Source organism: Chlorocebus sabaeus, chromosome 14 (assembly GCF_047675955.1).
Source record: "Chlorocebus sabaeus isolate Y175 chromosome 14, mChlSab1.0.hap1, whole genome shotgun sequence".
Lineage (NCBI taxonomy): Eukaryota > Metazoa > Chordata > Mammalia > Primates > Cercopithecidae > Chlorocebus > Chlorocebus sabaeus.
In genome coordinates, this window is record NC_132917.1 from 23,915,748 (window position 1) to 23,937,005 (window position 21,258).

At 37.8% G+C, this 21,258-nt stretch overlaps 1 protein-coding gene across 5 annotated transcripts in view; it reads right to left on the bottom strand.

Annotated features, from left to right (window-relative positions):
* Window positions 1-21,258, bottom strand: part of ITSN2 (intersectin 2) — a 152,977-nt gene that overhangs the window by 26,743 nt on the left and 104,976 nt on the right. For 4 of the 5 annotated variants that reach the window (XM_007971313.3, XM_007971318.3, XM_007971317.3 and 1 more), the window contains 4 exons: window positions 19,959-20,004; window positions 19,428-19,549; window positions 17,591-17,687; window positions 16,928-17,119 (listed from right to left, as the gene is read on the bottom strand). In XM_007971313.3, coding sequence (XP_007969504.2) covers window positions 16,928-17,119; window positions 17,591-17,687; window positions 19,428-19,549; window positions 19,959-20,004 — 457 coding nt within the window. Of the gene's footprint in view, window positions 1-9,704; window positions 12,995-16,927; window positions 17,120-17,590; window positions 17,688-19,427; window positions 19,550-19,958; window positions 20,005-21,258 lie in introns of those variants that run through there. The other variant, XM_073022811.1, reaches the window with a different exon arrangement.

Consider the following 21,258-nt stretch of genomic DNA (forward strand, 5'->3'; position numbering starts at 1 on the left):
GACTATACATTCTTTTGAAGAGCCCACAGAACCAGGCCAGAGGTGCTGGCTCACGCCTGTAATCCCAGCACTTTGGGAGGCCGAGGTGGGCAGATCACTTGAGGTCAGGAGTTTGAGACCAGCCTGGCCAACATGGCAAAACCCCATCTCTACTAAAAATGCAAAAATTAGCTGGGTGTGGTGATGGGCGCCTGTAATCCCAGCTACTCAGGAGGCCGAGGTGTGAGAATCGCTTGAACCCAGGAGGCAGAGGTTGTAGTGAGCCAAGATTGTGCCGTTGCACTCTAGCCTGGGTGACAGAGTAAGACACCGTCTCAACAACAACACAAAGAACCCATAGAACCAATTTCAATAAACACCAAGGAATCGATATTACTGTAGAAAAATGTTTACTGAATGAAGCTGGAAAATTACACATTTAACATTATTTTCAGCTATTTCACTTTAAAGCAAAAGAACTTCCTAATCTCCCCAGGTGGCCTCCTCTGTTATTTACTTGACCTATCACTAATGTCTGTGATGCTGATGACCCCCTCCTTGTGAGATCCTTTTTCACTGTCTTCCAGGTCACCACCTCGCCTCTCCTCATATTATCCTCCCACCTCACCGGTCTGCCCTCCCACAGTTCCTTTGCTCGTTCCTCCTCAACTCTCCCGACTTCCAATGTCGCAGTGCTCTAAGGTTCAGTCCTTGGAACTTTCCTCTACATACTCAGAGCCTTGGTGACCTAGTTCATTCTCTGGGCTTATTTATGTACTGATAGGCTCCCAAATTTACACTCCAGCCTGAACATCTTCTCTGAACCTCTTCACATGTTCTGCTGCATACTCAGTATCCCCATTTAGATGTCTAAAAGGTACATCACAGTAACATCCAAAGCCAAACCCCTAATCATCTCCCAACCTGCTCCTCTATGATTTTCCACCTCAGTGGATGGCAATATCAATCTCTCCAGCTGCTCAGGCCACCTGATACTTCTCACACTTCACATTCAATCCACCTGCGGGCTCCATCTTCCCAATACATCCAGATCACTTCTCACACGTTCCCCCACGGCCGTCCTGATCCGAGTTATCATCTTGTGCTTGGATTACTGAACTAGCTTTCCAATGAATCTCCTGGCTTCTGATCCCTTCCCCCTCTTTAATCTGGCAAGGCAGAGCAATACTGTTAAAACACATCAGATCATGTCACTCCTTTAATTAAAACCCTTGGCCGGGCACGGTGGCTCACGTCTGTAATCCCAGAGCTTTGGGAGGCCGAGGCAGGTGGATCACCTGAGGTCAAGAGTTGGAGACCAGCCTGGCCAACATGGTGGAATCCGGTCTCTACTAAAAATATAAAAATTAGCTGGACGTGGTGGTAGGCACCTGTAATCCCAGTTACTTGGGAGGCTGAGGCTGCAGAATCGCTTGAACCCAGGAGGCAGAGGTTGCAGCGACCGGAGATTGCACCACTGCACTCCAGCCTGGGCGACAAGAGTGAAACTCTGTCTCAAAAAAAAAAAAAAAAAAAAAAAAAAAGAAGAAGAAGAAGAAGAAATAAAAATAAAAATAACAAAAACTCTCCAATGGGTTCTTCTCAGTCCAGGCAAAAGCCAAAGTTCTTATAAATAGCCCACAAGAACCTAAACAATCTCCCTTATTTCCTAGGTCACACCCAGACCCTCGCTTCCTCCTCCTCTCCTGCTCTTCCCTCCATTTCCACCACACAGGCCTCGCACTATTCCTCAGGCACCACAGGATGCTCCTGCTTCAGGTATTTTGCATGTGCTACCCCCTCTGTCCAGAATGATCTTCCAGATATCCACACGGCTCCCTCCAGATCTCCTCATACCCCTCCAGTCTCTGCCCCCCGTCACCATCTCAGAGAGGCTTCATCTGAGTATTTTATTCAAAATAAAATCCCTCTGGATCCACCTCCCTGCAGAACTCCCATTCCCCTTCCCTGCTTTATTTTTCTAAGACACTACACACTTCATTTTGTTTGTTTTCTGTTTTAGCCTACTCAAACACCAGCTCCAAGATGGCAGAAATTTTTGTTTGTTTTATAATTTGCCACATCCCCAGTGTCTGACACACAGGAGGGCTTCAATAAGCATTTATGGAACGTGATGTGAAGATAAACTCAGCTTCAGGAGACAGTACAGCAGTGTTAACTATAGGCAGTCAGAGCAATTGACGAAAACTTCCTGGTAGGTCCTTTCTGGTAGACAGGAAGAGTGGGCGAAGAAGAAAGATGAGAGATCACGGCTACTACCATGTTCCCAGAGGAGTAATTAGTAGTGGGCTGGGCCACAAGACCCATCCCCATGCTGTGGGAGGCTGTGGAGACTGAGAGACAAGTTATGAATCATAAGTAAGTCGCACCACAGTTGGGAACCACTATTCCAAGTTACAGTGCAAGCAAGAAGCAGCAGCAAACAAGAGATGCCTAGAAAAGGAGAGGGGAAAGATCTGGGCAGATTCCAGGAGGTAAAGGACAAAAGACAATCTGTGGTGACGAACACAGAGAGTGCTTGTTCAGATTATATCACAAGTCCCAGAAAAGTCCTTGCCCATTTGGAGGAGAGCAGTGCCAGTGAACAATGCTATTCTCTGTGTGCCCAATTATGCAGCCAGAGTATCACATAATGGTTTCCAGTTATACTGTAAAGCTCAGTGAAAAGATGAGACTTTAACAGTAAATCTAGATGAATAAACTGCATTTTCTGAAGGCGATCTTTTTATTGAAGTTTTATCAGGACACTAGCAAATTACAAGATATTTTATTTTGTAAAAGAATAGCTTTTCATCCACTTAGCAAATATTTATTGAGTACCGGGTAGCATGCTTCCACCACAAAGCCAAAGATATTTGTTTTTCCTTTTGGAAATTTAAATAATTACTGGACAAATTTCTAAATTCATGTCTTTTTGAGGCCTGTCAAGGTCTACTCCATTAGGAGTTATGTTGCTCATGTAAGCACAAAAAGGAAAGAAGTTCAAATCATATTTTAATGTTGCAGACCATCAGAAAGTAAACTATTTGGCTCAGAAAATAGTCATATTCTAGAATTTCCAAAAGCAACTGTATTGACAAGTGCAAGATAAAGAAAAATTTTATTGGTTTTATCTTTACTTTTGAATTTACTGTAAAAGGTCATAAGCCTAAGACAGCAACAACCTCCTACTGATAGACAAAAGGGCAGACCTGGCCTCACAGAGTAGTTAGTTCAGGCTAAACTCTGCAGCAACCTTCTAACCTGCCAGACCTGTACCATGTCTCAAGTGACGGAGTTAATGTGAGATGTAGGATATAGAATATTATAAAGAGATATCATGAAATAGTAGTTTCATCATGTTAGAACTTTCAATTCTAACAATAAAAATAACTATACCAATATGTATATACTGATTTACAACCCCTGAACAATCCTCTGAATAACAGATAACAACTCTGACCCCTGCTCTATAAGTAAATAGAGAATCTGAAGCTTGGTGGTGAAGAGACTTACCAGAGAAATTAGAGCTACTACATATCTAAATCTAGGTAACTTGTTTCAAGTCTTATATTTTGTAATGGCAGGCCATTTAAAATGGTGCTTACATTGCAATCACTGGAGATTCCATGTATAAACCTACCAGGTCCTAAGCTTGGTGAACTGAATTTGAAAGGCAAAAAAGGTTTAGGATAAATATTCTGAATGCCAAAGCCCAAAGCAATGAAAAGGCAAACAAGGCCCTTACTCTCCTTTAACTCTTTGTTATGTCTAAGTGACATAATTGTTCCCTTACGCACCCTTCTGCTCTGTCACACACACAGTTAGGCCCTTGTATTTAATAACCAGTTCCAAATAGACTGTTCCATGCACTGTAGCACTTTGTATGAGTACACCGATTACTATAGCTCTGTCCTTGGGCAGTAGGGGTTTCATATGCACATAGATATTTTTTGTTAGTATTACTGAACAGCTTATGACACCATTAATCTCCCCCAGTGGTATGTTCACATGACTTGTATCTTCCACTTGTTTATGACTACATACATAACTGGAGACTTCGCCCCAAATTGCTGAGTTTAGGACACACAAATTCTATAGCACTGTCTGACTCTGACTTCAGGTGGCTAATGGATGACCACTGGTGACACAGGGATCCCAGTGGCAGGTTCTTCAGTACCCTGGAATGTACCTTGACCAGCTTGGATTCATTTAAAGCAGTTAATTTTCTTCACCCTCCATCTTGCAATTAACTGATGACTGTTCTGCTTTTGTGGTTGGGAATAAGAGCAGCTCCCAGTTAATGGAAAGCAGCATGAGAGAATGAGTTCTGGAGTCAGATCTGGACGCGAGTTCCAACTCTACTACTTACTCAGACAACCCAAATGATTAGTTCATCACTTGGTACACAGCAAATGTTTACTAAATGTTAGCTGTTATTTCTAGTATCTATTATGTGTCAGACATTAAACTAGTGCTTTACAAACCCCTTAAGTCTCATATGCAATGTGGGTATTATTATTCTCACTTATACGGACCAGGCTAAGGCTCGGAGGGGTGAGCTGGCTGAGACAGGAATCAAAGCAATCCTCCCACTATACTTCCCACTGCACTCATTTATCCTTCTCTTTGAAAGAGTAAGTGATTTTTGCCTTTTGACGAGCGTTAAAACATCTCTCTGAAGAATGTCCTTCATAATTTGTTGTTCTTTAAAGCAAAGTTTAAAAAGTGATTCTAAAACTGATTCTAAAAGTTTATACGAAGAGGCAAAGACCCAGAATAGCCAACACAAAATTAAACGAGAAGAATAAAACTGAAGAACTGACACTACCTGACCTCAAGACTTACTATAAAGCTGCAGTAATCAACACAGTGTGGTACTGGCAAAAGAATACACAAATAGATCAATGAAACAGAAGAGAGTCCAGAAATAGACCCATATAAATAGAGTCAACTGATCTTTGACAAAGGAGCAAAGGCAATACAATGGGGCAAAGATAATCTTTTCAATAAATGATGCTGGAACAACTGGGCATCCAAATGCCAAAAAAAAACTTTCTTTAAAATGAAATGTAGACACAGGCCTCTACTCTTCACAAAACTTAACTCAAAATGCATCACAAACCTAAATTTGAAACACAAAACCATAACGCTCCTAGAAAATAACGCAAGAGAAAATCTAGATAACCTTGGGCTCAGTGACTCTTTAGATATGATACCGAAGACACAATCCATGAAAGAAAGAGTTGATAGGCTGAACTTCATTAAACGTAAAAACTTTCATTCTGCAAAAGATGTGGTCAAGAGAATGGGAAGACAAGGCACAGACTGAAAAAAAACTTGCAAAAGACATATCTGATAAAGAACTATTATTCAAAATATGGAAAGAACTCTTAAAAGTCAACAATAAGAAAACAAATTAAAAAATGGGCCAAAGACCTTAACAGATGCCTCATTGAAAAAGATACACAGATGGCAAAAAAGCATATAAAAAGATGCTTTCTATCCTATGTCGTTGGGAAAACGCAAATTAAAACAAAAACGAGATACCACTACACACCTGTTAGAATGGCCAGGATCCATAACACTGACACCACCAAATGCTGGCAAAGATGTGGAACAACAGGAACTTTCATTCATTGCCGGTGGGAATGCAAAATGGTACAGCCACTTTGGAAGACAGTTTGCCATTTACAAAATTAAACATACTCTTAAACTATCTGATCCAGCAGCAATCACACACCTTGGTACTGACCCAAAGGAAGTGAAAACTTACGTCCACACAAAAGCCTGCACACAGATATTTATAACAGCTTCATTCAGAATTGCCAAAACTTGGAAGGAATCACAGCATCTTTCAGTGAGTGGATAAACGTGGTACACCCAGACAATGAAATATTACTTAGCACTGAAATGAAAGGATCAAGCCATGAAAAGATCTGGAGGAAACTTACATGCCTATTACTAAGTGAAAGAAGCCAATCTGAAAAGGCTGCGTACTGTATGATTCCAATCATATGATATTCTGGGAAGGGCAAAACTAAGGAGACAGTAAAAAGATCAGTGGTTGCCAGGGGATGCAGGGAGAGAGAGCTGACCAGGTAGAGCACAGAGGATTTTTAGGGTAGTGAAAATACTCTGTATGATACTGTGATGGTAGCTATACGTCATTACTCATTTGTACAATCCCACAGAATGCACAGCACCAAGACTGAGCCTTAATGTAAACTACAGACTTTGAGAATGACATGATGTAGGTGCATCAATTGTAACAAATGCACTGCTCCGGTGGGGGTGTTAATGGGGGAGGCTATGCTTGTGTCAGGGCAAGGGACATATGGGATATCTCTGTGCCTTCCTCTCAATTTTGCTGTGAACCTAAAACTACTCTAAAAAATAAAGTATTTTAAGAAAGTGATTATGAAGACAAATAATTTTAAAACGGGCAAAGGATCTGAATAGACTATCTCCAAAGAAGGTATACAAATGGCCAATAAGCACATGAAAAAATGCCCAATATCATTAGTCATCAGGGAAATACACATCAAAACCACAATGAGATGTCACCTTATGCCCACTGGATGGCTATAATAGAAGTCAGATAATAAGTGGTGCTGGGGAGGATGTGGAGTAACAGAAAGCCCTGTACACTGCTGGTGGAAATAGAAAATGGTGCAGCCAGTGAGGCAGGTCCTCAACAAATTAAACATAGATTTACCATTTGATTTGGGAATTCTACTCCTAGATATCTATCCATAAGAAACACGGACATATGTTCACACAAAAACTTGTATACAAATGTTCACAGCAGTATTATTCACAATAGCCAAATGGTTGAAACAACCCAAATGTCCATTAACTAATGAATGGATAAACAAAACATGGTATATACACACAATGGGATATTAATTTGGCCATAAAAAGGAATAATGTACAGCTATATGCTGCTACATGGATGAACCCTGAAAACATTATGCTAGGTGAAATAAGCCAATCACAAAATGCTACACATTTTGATTCCATACATACGAAATGTTCAGAATAGGCAAACATGGAAACAAGATTAGTGCCTATTTAGGGCTGGAGGTTGGAGGGGGCTTAGGGAAATGGGGATGATAGCTAAATTGTACAGAGATTCATTCTGAGGTGATAAAAACGTTTTACAAGTGATTGTGGAAATGGTTGGACAACTTTGTGAATATACTAAAAACCACTAATTGCATGGCAAGTGAATTATATCTCAATGAAGCTATTACCAAAAAAAGTGATTTAAGTTCAGTTTTATCCTTCTGGATACTATTGTCATAGAGTCTTGTCCTTGCTTATTATGTTCAGTCTTTGACTCTTTGACTCTTCTCTGTGTGTCCTTTTTACACAGAGAAAACCCTGTGCAATCTCTGATTTTTCCTTTTTTTTTTTTTTTTGTCATAGGGTCTCATTCTGTCACTCAGGCTGGAGTGCAGTGGTGTGATCTCAGCTCACTGCAGTCTCGACCTCCCAGGTTCAATTGACCTGCCTGCCTCAGCCTCCTGAGTAGCTGGGACTACAGGAGTGCAGCAGCACCACTCACAGCTATCTATCTATCTATCTATCTATCTATCTATCTATCTATCTATCTATCAATCAATCATCTATGTATCTGTGTATCTATGTATCTATCTATCTTTAATTTTTTTTGTAGAGACAGGTTTCATCATGTTGCTTAGGCTGGTCTCAAACTCCTAGGCTCAGGGTAATCACCCACCTTGGCCTCTCAAAGTACTGGGATTACAGGCATGAGCCACCATCCTGCTTTCGTTTCACTGGTATGAGTAATGGTTGTACTCCCGAAGTTCATTATTAGGGGATGGTGGCACACTAGTGTAGAGGCTAACAGCGTCGACTTGGGAGCCAGACCATGGACTACCTCTACCACTTACTAGCTGTGGAACCCTGGACAAATAATCGAATCTGTTTGAATTTCTGTATCTCAAAAAAGAAAACAATGAAGAGGTAATACATTCAAGGACCTTAGAAAAGTACATAGACTAAGAAGTCCTCAAAAAAGAGCACTTTTCCTCTTTTTACTGGTGTGAGAGATGGTTGCAGAGCCAGAATTTCATTATTTTTTTTAAAATCGTGAAAATACAACAATCTCTTTCTCATATAACCTGTTTCCCGTCTTTGGGTTCCTTTCACTATCCAACCCTTAACTGCTGATCTTCTTGGAGGTCTGATCTTCTTCCCAAGTAATCTCATCTACTTTCACTGGTTCCACAACTACCCATATGTATGTCATTCCACCAGGTGGTGTACATCTGATGTTGTCTATCTTATCTGACCACCTGCTTGACAATTTCTGTGTGGACATCTCATAGGTGCTCCAAACTCCTCCTCTTCCCCCAACTCTAATTCTTCACTGCAGTTGGTGGCACCATTATCACACCCTGTCCCTCAAGACACAAATCTGGAAATAACTGACTTCCACCTACACTCATATCCCATCAATCCCCAGTTCCTGCCAATTTTGCCTCAGAACTGTTTCATAATTTTTTTCTCCACCTTGGATGCATATCAGAATCATCTGGGAGGCTTTGAAAGACCCCATGATCAGGCCGAACTTCAATCCATTTAAATTAGGACCCCAGCGACTATAGATTTTTAAAGTTTCCCAAGTGATTCCAACATACAGCTGAGCTAGAGAATTTCCGACTCAGCCCTTGGCCTGCCTCTCAAGCCTCAACTTTCACAGTTCCTGGCTCTGTTATTTCCATTCTAACAATACTGAAATGCTTACGACGACACTTCCCCACTTCCCCACCATGCCGTTTCTTGTCTTTATCATACACTCCACCATCCTACCCACCGAATCTAGCTTATTGCTACTTATCTTATGGACCTGGCAGTTGCTTCCTCCAGCAAGTCTCTCGTTCACCAATCTGTGGTTGAATTTGGTATTCCTTCTATGCAGTCCTTAAGTGCCTGGTACATATCTATCACTGTGCTGAATATGCTGTTTTATAATTATCTCCATATGGGCCTAATCCCCTCAAAGAACTATGTACCACCTAAGACGATGGCCACTTGACACTCAGTTTTGTATCTCCAGCACCTGCTTGGCCTTATGTAAACACTTAATACAAGTTAGTTGAGTAACTTTCCAGAGATGAGGAAAGGCTTTTTGGAAAGAGGTTGGTTGTGCTAGATGTTGACGGATGGACTGGATTTAGATCCGTATCTTTCTTTCCACCCAAGGGCTTATATAACCACCAACACGATTAACTTTAACACTGCTTAACTTTGATGCCTCCAAGCATGCACTGCTGCTGCTTTTACATAAACTCTTATTTTGTACTAAAGGTCTTACTCTACATTTGCAATGAGTATTCATTTGTAAGTTCCATCAATCTTTTTAGAAAAAAGTTGCAGTAAAAATTATGAAAACACAATAGTCTATTATTAGCCTAGATTATGTTTTCCTTACTTTTGTGAGCAACAACATATTAAAATCAAACTTTATTTCACTTTTGAGATACATATGATTATCTCCAAACAAATTCTTTTCATCTTGACCACTTAAACATTTCTTTTGCCCTCTATGATATAAAACAATTTGCTGGCCTGTACTCATGAGACTACATTAAGGAAAAAAAGACATTCCAAAGACATTTAATCATGACTAAATAAAAACCATTAAAAGTAAGTTTTAAAGAATGTTTCAAAAGAAATACACAATACAACTAATATAGTTTGTGTTCTTTTAATAAACGCACTTGCATAGTTATATTACAATTTTGTAAAAATAAAAACAGATTATCTCATGCCAAGCGTGCCCAGCATTTGCACAATCTCAATACCTTTAATACTATAGTTTTCAAGACACACAAAATAAAATTTTAAGGCAAAAACAGCACTTTGCAACAATTTAATAATTTATTACATTACAGTAGCATCACAGCAGCATTCAATAATGCCACTTTAGGCAAGTCTTTCAGTATTTCCATTATAGATTCTGCTTACAAGAATTCATAAATTGGTAAAAGTCACCCTAAGAAAACTTGGCAAATAAAGCTTTGGACTGGAATTGGCATTTCTTTCTCTACTTTTCCTTCTCCCAGTTTCTTTCTTTTAAACAACAGTATTTATATTTTTAAATGTTTTATTTCAAAACATTTATATATCAGTTACATTTTTAATAGTTATATTATTTTAAAATTAAGATAAAGTTTTAGAGAAACTATATTATGGATAGGGCTGATTTACATTTTCAAATTTTCTAAAAATCAGCTTTGGTTTTAGAACTGATTCTTTTCATTTCTGGAAAACCTAAAAGGTTTAATCAAATAATTTAAAAGTGATTATTATATATTGCAATTTGGTATTTTGATTCTTTACCTCCTACAGAAATTCAAATTCATTCAGTTGAACTCACATTTTAAAATTCTATGTTTCTGATGAACTCTAACCTTCTAATGTTGCCTTCTAAGAAAATTGAAAGCTGCCTTATACTGAATGAGGAAGAGAACAAATACTTGGCTGAATGAGGTATTGCAAAAGACTGCATGCACTTTTAAGACAGACTTAGTTATTATGTCATATGATTTCCATTCTTTTTAGCTTTTTCTTAAATATATGACAAAATGTCATACGATTTCCATTTTTTTTTAGCTTTTTCTTAAATATATGACAAAATACCTACACAAAGAGTGGTATTTCAGTTAATATAGTAAATTTATTTTCCGGACTGACATTCAGCTTAAATATGCCAGTATATGATTTAATCCATAGGTACCTGATGAACACATTATTTTCAGATTGGTTACAGATGCCAAATGCTATCTGAAGGTCATTCCTAGTAATTTATATTTATCAGTGTAAAAGTGAAGTGATTTGCACTATAAAAATACCTTTGAAATAATTCATCAATGTATTAGATAAACTCAGTTTCAGAATTATAAAGAAAAAACGTTAGACCAAAATAATGTGGCTAATTAACAGTGGTATGATTTCTACCCCGAGGGTTTAAAAATGGATTTGAAGTAACTGTCTTTGAACTCAAAAGAATGCAAAAGCAGCAAGTTCAGAAAATAAAAGGCAAGAACAGGTAATTAATACGATTTGAAAGAGTCAGTTGAATTCACAAGGACCCAATCTTTGCACTCTTTCAGTGAATGCAGGCAAATCTGTTATTCCATCTGTAAAATGATATTATTGCTTTCCTATTAATGTCATATTTATAAAAGTATCATGAGGATGCCAAATGCTAAAAATAGAGGTGGTCTAGTAACTAGAAATTGCCACCCTAGGGAGCACACATACGTATCTCCCTACAGCCTAATAATGTGATGTATTTTGAAACACAGACATTAGAACTTTATGAAGTTTTAACTGTTGATTCTTTCCCAAGCATCATAAAGTTATGATTTAGGCAATGTATGACTGAAATAATTCATTCATAATGTACAGGCACATTAACATAAATATTGCACAAAATATGCCTCTAACTGAAACTGAGAGGTATACAAACATATTTCACTCTTTGTAAATAACTTTGTGAGGAAATATGACTGTGATTGTATATACACTTTTCCTGATACTCTGACATTCACAAACAGTAGATTGCACTGCAGTTTGTAAACATTTTAAGTTGTAAAAACTTCTCCTTGATTTTCAAATATAGTATAATACTGTCTACTAAAACTCCTTTTTGTTTCAACTAAGTACTCTCACATATATTAGTTTATAATAATGTTTGTTATTATTTTTTAAAGTGTTTTCCATTCAAGGAAAAGAAGTAAATTTCTATGTCAAAGTAGCCAATGTGGTTGAAGAACAGGTATTAGCCAGAGAAGTCTGAGCCTCAAAGCAGCTCCATGAACACAGAGGAATGCCAGGTGTTACATAGCTTTCCTTCACTCTAATTCATTCTTGACTAGAGCCTGCATGTCTGTTTCCGGGACATTTAAACTCTTAAAGGATTTCTTATGATCTTTACTAAATACATGAAGAAGAATGTCGACCAGTGCCCTTTTGTATACTGGGACATGTATTCACCTGATTAAAACAGGTAACAATGAACTCTGACTTTAAAATGACTGTAGATATAAATGCTCTAAGCTAGGAAAGGTTTTTCACATCTCACAGTCAACGATGGGAGCCTTTCATTCCTCAAAAATAATCCCTTTTTAGGTCATTGAAAGAGAATATAAACGCTGCAGCACATGATGCAGTATCTTCATCAGCCCAGAGCACATAAAGATTCTAAGGGAACGACCATAGGACAAGGCTCATTCTTGGGACTGAAACAAATGAAACACTCTATTCTGCACATGCCTGCAGAGCAGGCCACTTTCCTCTTCTCTGAGATTTAAAAAGCTCCCCCAAAATGTTGTTATTCCCATCCCGAATACACAGAAAACAGGGCATGGCTGTTTCCAGTTCTTGGCCTTTAAACAAATCTAAATGTCAGTACTCATAGTGGCATATTACAAAGTAATAAACAGTGTGCACTTGAGGGCAAACCACATATTGAGCGAATTAAGAGCTCACTGTGATTAGGATTAGATTAAACATAATAGCAGAACATAAGCAAATTTTATCTGAATTCTGTAAATGAATACACATGTTGCAATAACATTAAAAAAGCATGGCAGCCTATTACAAACCAGTAAGAATAGTTTGTGCAAATAGTGGGTCTTTGTGTGTTTGAACTCCCACCACATAAGGGCAAACTCAATATGCATGCTAATGACCTACAATTATCAAATTAAAAAAGAAGAAAAATGCTAAAGATGCCAGAGTGAACAGCAGGGAAAGCCACACAAAGACCCACTATCCTTTAACTTTTTACAAATAAATTTAAACTATAAGTTAGAAACACAAAAAAATAATCACAAGTGGCTCTAACATTCAAACGAAGTAAACGAATTGTGTAGGAGATATTTGATCAGGGCTGCCTGCCCTGCCTCCACGCTAGAGTGAAACTTGGATAGTGGGTCTCTGGGGTGCTTTCACAACTGGAAGACAACATTGGGTCCTAAAAAAAGAAAATGAGGAATAAAATGAACATAATGCAAATTAGGTGGGTGAGATAAAATTTGACTAGTAACAACGTGCAACATCAACTAAACAAATTTGAACTGTTAAAATTCTCTATTTTAAAAAAAGTTCTAATTATGTAAAAAATGAAAAATAATACTTATAAGGACCAAAGAAACACAAATGGTAATCTGTAATTTAACTAGCTTTCATTGACTATTACAAGGACTACAAACAGATGATTCATTTATAAAAATCCGGGTAGGTACAACAAGGATCTCATATCTATTCCTGACTTTAAGGATTAAACATTTTCTGAACCATATCCTACTAAAATTATAGGTTAATATAAATAATGTGAGTGAAATTCATAGCTACCAACATAATTAACATTACTCTTCATCTTCTTTGAAAAAGCAATTATGACTCTTGAATTTCTGATAAATTACTTCAAATAAACAAAATCGGTACTCCTCACTTTCCTAGATAATTTAAACAGTTGTTTTATAGAAACAATAAACCATCTCAGAGGAATTTCTCTGGAAGTTATCCTTAGAATTACAGAATTGAGAGCCCTTTTATTCCAGGATGGATGACAAGCCTTTAGCCATTCATTTAGGCAAAACAATAAAGTATTCAGTTTTTAAGATCTGATTAAACTAAAAAAAAACCCCACATACACCAGCCAGAAACAAGGTAATAGGTAAGTTACTGCTAATAACTTTATAATAAAGAGAAATTTGAAACTACTCTTATTTTAAAATAACCTCTTGAACATTTTGCTTTCCCAGCTGTCAGTATATAAAATGACCAAGAAAATAATAAGTTCCTCCTTGCATCCCCAACATCTGCCATTCCAGCAAACCATTACTACTTATCCTTCATGTACCAGCTCAAATATCTTCTGTTACATCTTTCACAACATGCCGTCTTTCTCCATAAAGATTTAGGGGGTCTTTTTCCAAAACATATTTGTATAAATATTCATTACAGCAACTGTTATATTTATCTGAATGTTGTTCCCCACTAACCTCTAAAGCTACTTCAGAGAATGGATTGTCTTTTCTTGTTTGTATTCCCAGTACTCCTAGTCAGTACAGAGTAGACACTCAAATAATACCAAATGATGAATTTCTTAAATGAACAGTGGGAAGAATGTTAACATAAAATCCAAAAACCCCATAAAAAAGTAAAATCTGAAGCACATAGGAGCTATAAAATCATTGTGTAGGTCAATAATGACTGAAAGACAATTACTCTTTTTCTTCTTATTTTAATCTTTCAATATTTCCTTGTTTGTTTGCTTTGAGACAGGATCTCATTCTGTCACCCAGGCTGGAGTACAGTGGCATGACCATGGCTTACTGCAGCCTCCCACCTCAGCCTCCCAGGCTGCTGGGACTATAGGCATGTGCCACCATACTCAGCTAATTTTTAAAAAATTTTCTGTGGAGATGAGGTCTCCCTATATTGACATTCAAACGATCTTCCTGCCTCAGCCTCCCAAAGTGTTGGGATTACAGGTGTGCGCTACTGTGCCCAGCCCTGCTACTTCCATGTTTTATTTCAGGGAGGGCTTGCATTACAGTTGGTTGTCTTCTAGAGGTGTGCTGTCTAACACAGTAGCCATAGGCCACAAGTGGCTTTTCAGCTTAAAATTAAAGTTAAATTAAATTAAAAATTGAGTTTCTCAGTCATATTAGCCACACTCCAGACAATCAAGTGACTAGTGGCCACTGTATTGGAGAGTGGAGATACAGACTATTTTCTGTATTGCATAAAATTCTACTGGATAGCGTCGTTTAGACTGGGTATCTCTCTCATCTACAGGTGGACTAAGGCTCTGCCAGTTCTACCCATACTAAAACAGTAAACGAAGCATTCTCTGGGCAAAAGTAATTTCCATGACAAATGTGTCCTTGAATAACTAATAACTAACAGATGATATCAATCTATTTTCTGTCTCATTAGTGTATTAAACTTTTACTGACAACCAGAAACTATGCTGCTTCTTTTTGGATTAAAAAATTGTCACTGAACTCTCTGGGAAAGTTACTTTCCAAGGAGATTGTTACTGCCTTGAACTAGTAGATTTCTTCAGAGTAATCTTCAAATTATCTGCAGAGGGGAAACTGAAAGGACCTTCATAAAATAGGCAGGGGAAAGGTATAAGACATGGGGCCACAGTCCTGTCCTTCCTTTCAAATGGCTTTTGTCTGTTCTTTATATTCCCTATTATATGAGACTTAATTGGAAAAAGTGTTTCAAACAACAACAACATATTTGAAAAACCTAACTTTAGTTCATAGATGCTATAAAACCAAATGTACTGACACACTGGCATGCCTTCAGGGATCCCTAGCCGAAAATCTTCCAAACCCAGTAGGTCTGAAAAGTATTTTCCATTCTCAACACCAAGAAAGATGCCACAGCTAATTAGATAAACTGGTTTCTAAGTAACCACTGTGAACTGCCAAACCATCAGCAGAGCTTAAAAATGATCATTTATTAGGCAACCCAAGTTACAATTTTCTTCATCACTTCTGAAATCCTGTAATATTTTTGGGAATATTCAAATCACAAAAAAACTGGATTCCTCCCATCTCCAAGTTGGGAAACTTAGTTGCTTTATCTAAAGGGAAGGTTTCTCCCAGGGTCAGAACTATCTTTATAAGCTCTAAAGTGAAAATAATGCACAAAATTATAGATATAGTATATATTCATAATCCTTACACTGAATCATAAGTGTATCTCAGTTTTGTTTGGGTTACCATTTATATATTCTCAGCAACTGAATTTAAATGAAACGCTAAGTATTTTACATTTCGTAAGACATATATCATGAGATATTTTAAAAATAAAACTAAAAATCAAAGAGTGGGAAAAAGTGACAATCGTTTCATAAAGGTAAAAAGTTATTTCCAAGTATTATTTATTTCCTAATTTATTACTAATGCTGTATTTATTGTCAACCAAAAGAATGGCTAGGTAAATACAGAGAGATGATTTTATATAATACCAAACTTCACACTTCGAGATCTGGACCCCTGTTCTGAAAATAATGAAATAGACCTTGATTTATACATCCCTTGTGGAAAAAGGTGGGTATCTAAAGAATCACCTGACAAGAATTTTGCAACAGTCATAAATATTTAATTTTTAATTTTCTTCCAACATGGATATGTAAACAGCGAGAAATAAATGAGACGGTTGGAAATTTAACGGCTTCTGTACGCTAAAAGAGTAATTTTGAATAGGTGGATAGGGTAATTGCTACCTACTTTTTTTTTTCCCCTTGAGACAGGGTTTCTCTCTGTTGCCCAGCCGGAGTGCAGTGTGTGAGATCATGACTTACTGCAGCCTTGACCTCCCGGGTTCGAGAGATCCTCCCACCTCAGCCTCCCAAGTAGCTGAGACTACAAGCATGTGCCACCACAGCCAGCTAATTTTGGTATTTTTTGTCGACATGGGGTTTCGCCATGTTGCCTAGGCTAGTCTCCAACTCCTGGGCTTAAGGAATCTTGCACACCATGGCCTCCCAAAGTGCTGGGATTATGGGTGTGAGTCACTGTGCCCGGCCACTAGCGACTTTTTATTAAACCAAAAGAGAACATGGGACACTGAAAAAGAGGAAGATAGTGAAAAGAAGCTGCAGTATAGATGGCAGTCATACCAAAGGACTCGTAGGAAAAATTATATATTCTTTCAGATTAAGTCTAATACTAAGGTCTGGAGCTAGCAAGTATTTAAAATAAAGCTGTATAACTTCTGACCTTGTAAAAAGTTTCCTTTTGTTTCTTCTCACTTTAAACACTAATCTACATTTGCTGTGAATGCTGAGTTTAGGATCTAATCCAGAAAAGGAATAAATGCAGTGCTATATATTAAAGTTTCATACTAGGTGAGAGGTAAATAATTTAATATTACTCACACTGTTGACTTGGATCTGAGTCTGTCGTCATCTTAACGTAGTTTGAAGGAAAGAGACCAGTCACCCCATTGATCTCTCCTTGCCACCAATCAGGATCATCTTTGTTCATAACATTAATGAGTTGTCCCTTGGAGAAACTGAGCTCATCTTCATTATTGGCTGCATAGTCATACATAGCAATCACCTGACATACTATCACAAGAATAACAAAATAACACATTAAACAAATTAATTATTTCTTCAAGGGTCAATCATTTGAAATCTCCCTAGGATTTAAATTATTTTAATATTAAAATTAGGCTAAAATTTCCCTTGAACTGCTCTCTTTCTCACCCTCCTTCCCCTATTCCTGGTCTTACAAAAACAAGAACTTCCCAACTACAGTTAACAATGCAAGTGAAGTACTTCACTTTAAGTATGATGGTGTAACAATTTCACATTGAAAGATTTCAAGGAGTTGAAGTGGTTCAAGTATCAGTGAATAAGCTGGCTGTTCCTACACTGAACTTTTCATAAAGAAAATTCTCAGTGGCATGTTACTTTTAAGCAGACGTAAAGAAAGAACACATTTTTAATGTTTTTCAAAGAGTGAGCTAATGTAAGAAGTTGCTGAGTTTTAACAAACTCCTCTAAAATGAAATACAAATTAACCCACTTCCATACCAGGATGAAAGGCAGGTGTGGCTCTTTCACTGCTTGGACCCAAAAGTTTAACATGACTGGCAGGAAACCATCCTTTCTGTCGCTTTTTTCCTCTGGCCTATAAAATTAGCAAAAGAAATATACAATTGAAAGATGAGATTAAAAACAATCATTGAGACATAACTTAAAAATTAGAAAAACCATAAATGTGTAGTAAATAATTTAATCTTGCCTAAACAGAGGTCTGGTCTTTGCCCTCAGCTCCTTGGAAGTAATCTCTAAATCCTTAGACTATCCTGACTGGTAAGAGTGTCTTAGTTTACCTGTGGGTGCTGGGCCATGCCAAATCTAACAATGCGATGTATGGTGGGTGCTTTGGGTCATGCAGTATCAGCTCTACCTTGGTAGGAGATGGAGACTGATTTCAGCCAAATGGGCAATCAACTATATCTATGTGAGGAACCCCAGTCAAAACCCCAGTCAAAGCCTGGACACCAAGGCTTTGCTAATTGGCAATACTCTGTGTGTACTGTCACACATCATTGCCAGGAGGAGTTAATACTGTTCACGACTCCACCAGGAGAGGACAACTGGAAGCTCTGTTTTTGGAACTCTACTGCACTCTGCACCATGTGTCTCTCAACTTGGCTGTAACTTGGCAATAAACTGTAACATGAGTGTAACAGCTGTAGTGAGTTCTGTAAAGTCCTTCTAGTGAATTACAGAAATTGAGAGTAGTCTTGGAGACCCCCAAGCTTGGAATTGGTTTCAGATATGAGCATGGTCTTGGGGGCCTCAAACTCAGCATTAGCCTTTCAAGTCAACATTAAACAACTGGAAGACACACTAAAACACGCATCTCAAACTGCTGCTGAAAACAGCATCTGCAGAAGTCTATGTGGAGGTCTTTCAGACTCAGAGTTCTCTGAGTATTTCACAAAAATATTTATATTCTAAAAAGACATTTCTAGAGTTCTCCTAATAAGTTCAAGTCAACCCTTAAAATGGTGCACCCGACTTCTTGGAGCTTTGTTAATAATTAATCAGGAGGTCATAAGTAAAATTTGTAAAGAGTCATGTTTCCCACTTAGTTCAGTCCATCTTCAAAGTAAATCAGAAGGTGGAATTTCAGGGGGTTATTCAAGAAGGTATTACATTTGAGCCCCCATTTTTCTTTAGGAATCCTAAGACTCCCGATTTGCAAGAATGAAGCTATGTTTATCCTCCATATTACAATTATATATCACTCATAAAAATATAGTTATTATATCTCTTGTCATCTTTCAATCCTTCAAACGCTTTTTAGTTTTAACTAGTAAGGAAATTTTAGAAGTCAGAGAAGAACTCTTTTCCTGTATCAAAACACATGCAATAACTTAACATTTTAGGGAAAAAACCAGGTTCATCTATGTCCATATTGTTTTTCCTTGCACTGCTGTTTCAAAAACATAAGACCACTCGCGGACAGCCCAATTACTAGTATTTTCTCAGCACCACCTAGATCATGTCTTTCTCCGAGAGGCTATACTGCAAGCCTGGGACTATCCCAGGGAAAGATGATGATGTGCTTTCCTTTAAGAACCTGATCTTTGAATTATAAAGGAATGCATTATTGGAAAACAATTATGTCTTTGGAGAAAATTATTCCTTAAATTGTTACTTATAACATCAACTCAACTGCGCTAAAAATGTACACGTAAAAGACTAAAGGAAATGTAACGCAGTAAAATATTGATAATGATTACCTCTAAGTGGAGTGATTATGGGCGATCTAAAAATGTTTATTAATTTTATCTTTTTTATGGAACATGCAGTACTTTTATAATAAAATTTATAGATGCTATTTAATGAAGATTACCTGTAACTCTCCTTGCCACCACCCACTTGTATTTTTCTTTAGAATTAATATTAACTGTCCTGGTGCAAGGCTAAGTTGTTCAGAACCAGAAGCAACATATGCTGAAGTTACCTGAGCAATCTCTGAAAAGAAGACAAACAAGAAACTATGAATTCAAGATTGCAACAGAGCAAACACTTTAGCAATTTTTTTTTTTTTTTTTTTTTTTTTTTTTTTTGAGGCGGAGTCTTGCTCTGTCACCCAGGGTGGAGTGCAGTGGCACTATCTCGGCTCACTGCAAGCTCCGCCTCCTGGGTTCATGCCATTTTCCTGCCTCAGCCTCCCGAGTAGCTGGGACTACAGGCGCCTGCCACCACGCCCGGCTAATTTTTTTGTATTTTTAGTAGAGATGGGGTTTCACCGTGTTAGCCAGGATGGTCTCGATCTCCTGACCTTGTGATCCACCCATCTCGGCCTCCCAAAGTGCTGGGATTACAGGCTTGAGCCACCGCGCCTGGCCAGCAATTTTTTTAAGATCATTACTATACATACCAGGTTTTTTATTTGATGCTCCAGACTTGCTAGCACTCCCAAAACTCTACAAGGAAAAGATACCATATTGTTTTATTATTTCCAACAATACAGAAGTAAAAGTACAAAGGTTAATGGGAATTAGAGATTTCAAATTCCCAGCATTCCTTTTTCTTTAAATGAAGATGAAAATGACAATGAACCTCATGCAGTATTAACAAATAAGTGAAAAATCCAACACTTATGAGGAGATCTGGTCTGCTAATGTAAAACATTATATACAAGTGGTTGATGTCGTCAACCACTGACTCAACAGGAAGAGCTTGTTTTCTGAAACTTAAATATTAAACATGACCCTCCAGGCCAAATGCACCCCATTCATCAATGGTGTTAGCACCAGTGCCCACTATGCACAACATATGTGTCCTGGATATGTCAAGGTATATGTTATTTTGCTCCTGCTTTCTCTAAGGGATCCTGACTTATCTATGGATCTTGATGAACAGGAGACAATGTTTTTATTTTTATTTATTTATTTTACCATGCTCCCCCCAAACTGACTAAATCTGACCTAAGAACAAAAAACCTCTATCCTGTGTAGCAACTATTACTTCTGTTTCACTTTGAAGGATAAACTGGCCCAACCACATTTCCTCTTCATAGGAATTTGAACAACAAAAGGGATGGGATTAAAACGAATTTTGCTCTGTTAGTGAACACAGCTGCAGTACAAGTATTAAGCAGAGCGGATGGCAGTTAAAAGCTAACGTTTTCTGAGTACCGTGTAACAGACACTGCTCTAAGAGGTTCCATATGTTCTGCTATTTAATTTTCACAATAACATTATTAAGTATGGTTATCTCCATTTTACAGAGAAGGAAACTGAGGCACAGAAAGGTACAGTAACTTGTCCAAGGTCACTGAGCCTCTAAGTGGTACAGCTGAGAGTCAACCCAGGTGGTCTGATTCTACTACACCAATGGCTCTCAGCATGTGGTTTTCAGAACCTGGAAATAGTCCTTGAGCCTCTTTCAGGGGTCCGTGGGATAAAAACTATTTTCATAAAAATACTAAGACATTATTTGTCTTCTTCATTGTGTTGACATTTACAATTGTGGGTAAAATCATTGGTGCTTTAGTGTGAATCACAGCAGTGGCACCGAATGACACTGAAGTTACAGTAGTGTTCTTCACTGCCATGCACTCCAACTAAAACATAGCCAGTTTCACTTAACAATGTCTTTAATGAAGCAGTAAAAATTTTATTAAATCTTAACCTTCAAGTCCATACCTTTTAAAAATTCTGTGTGAGTAAACAGAA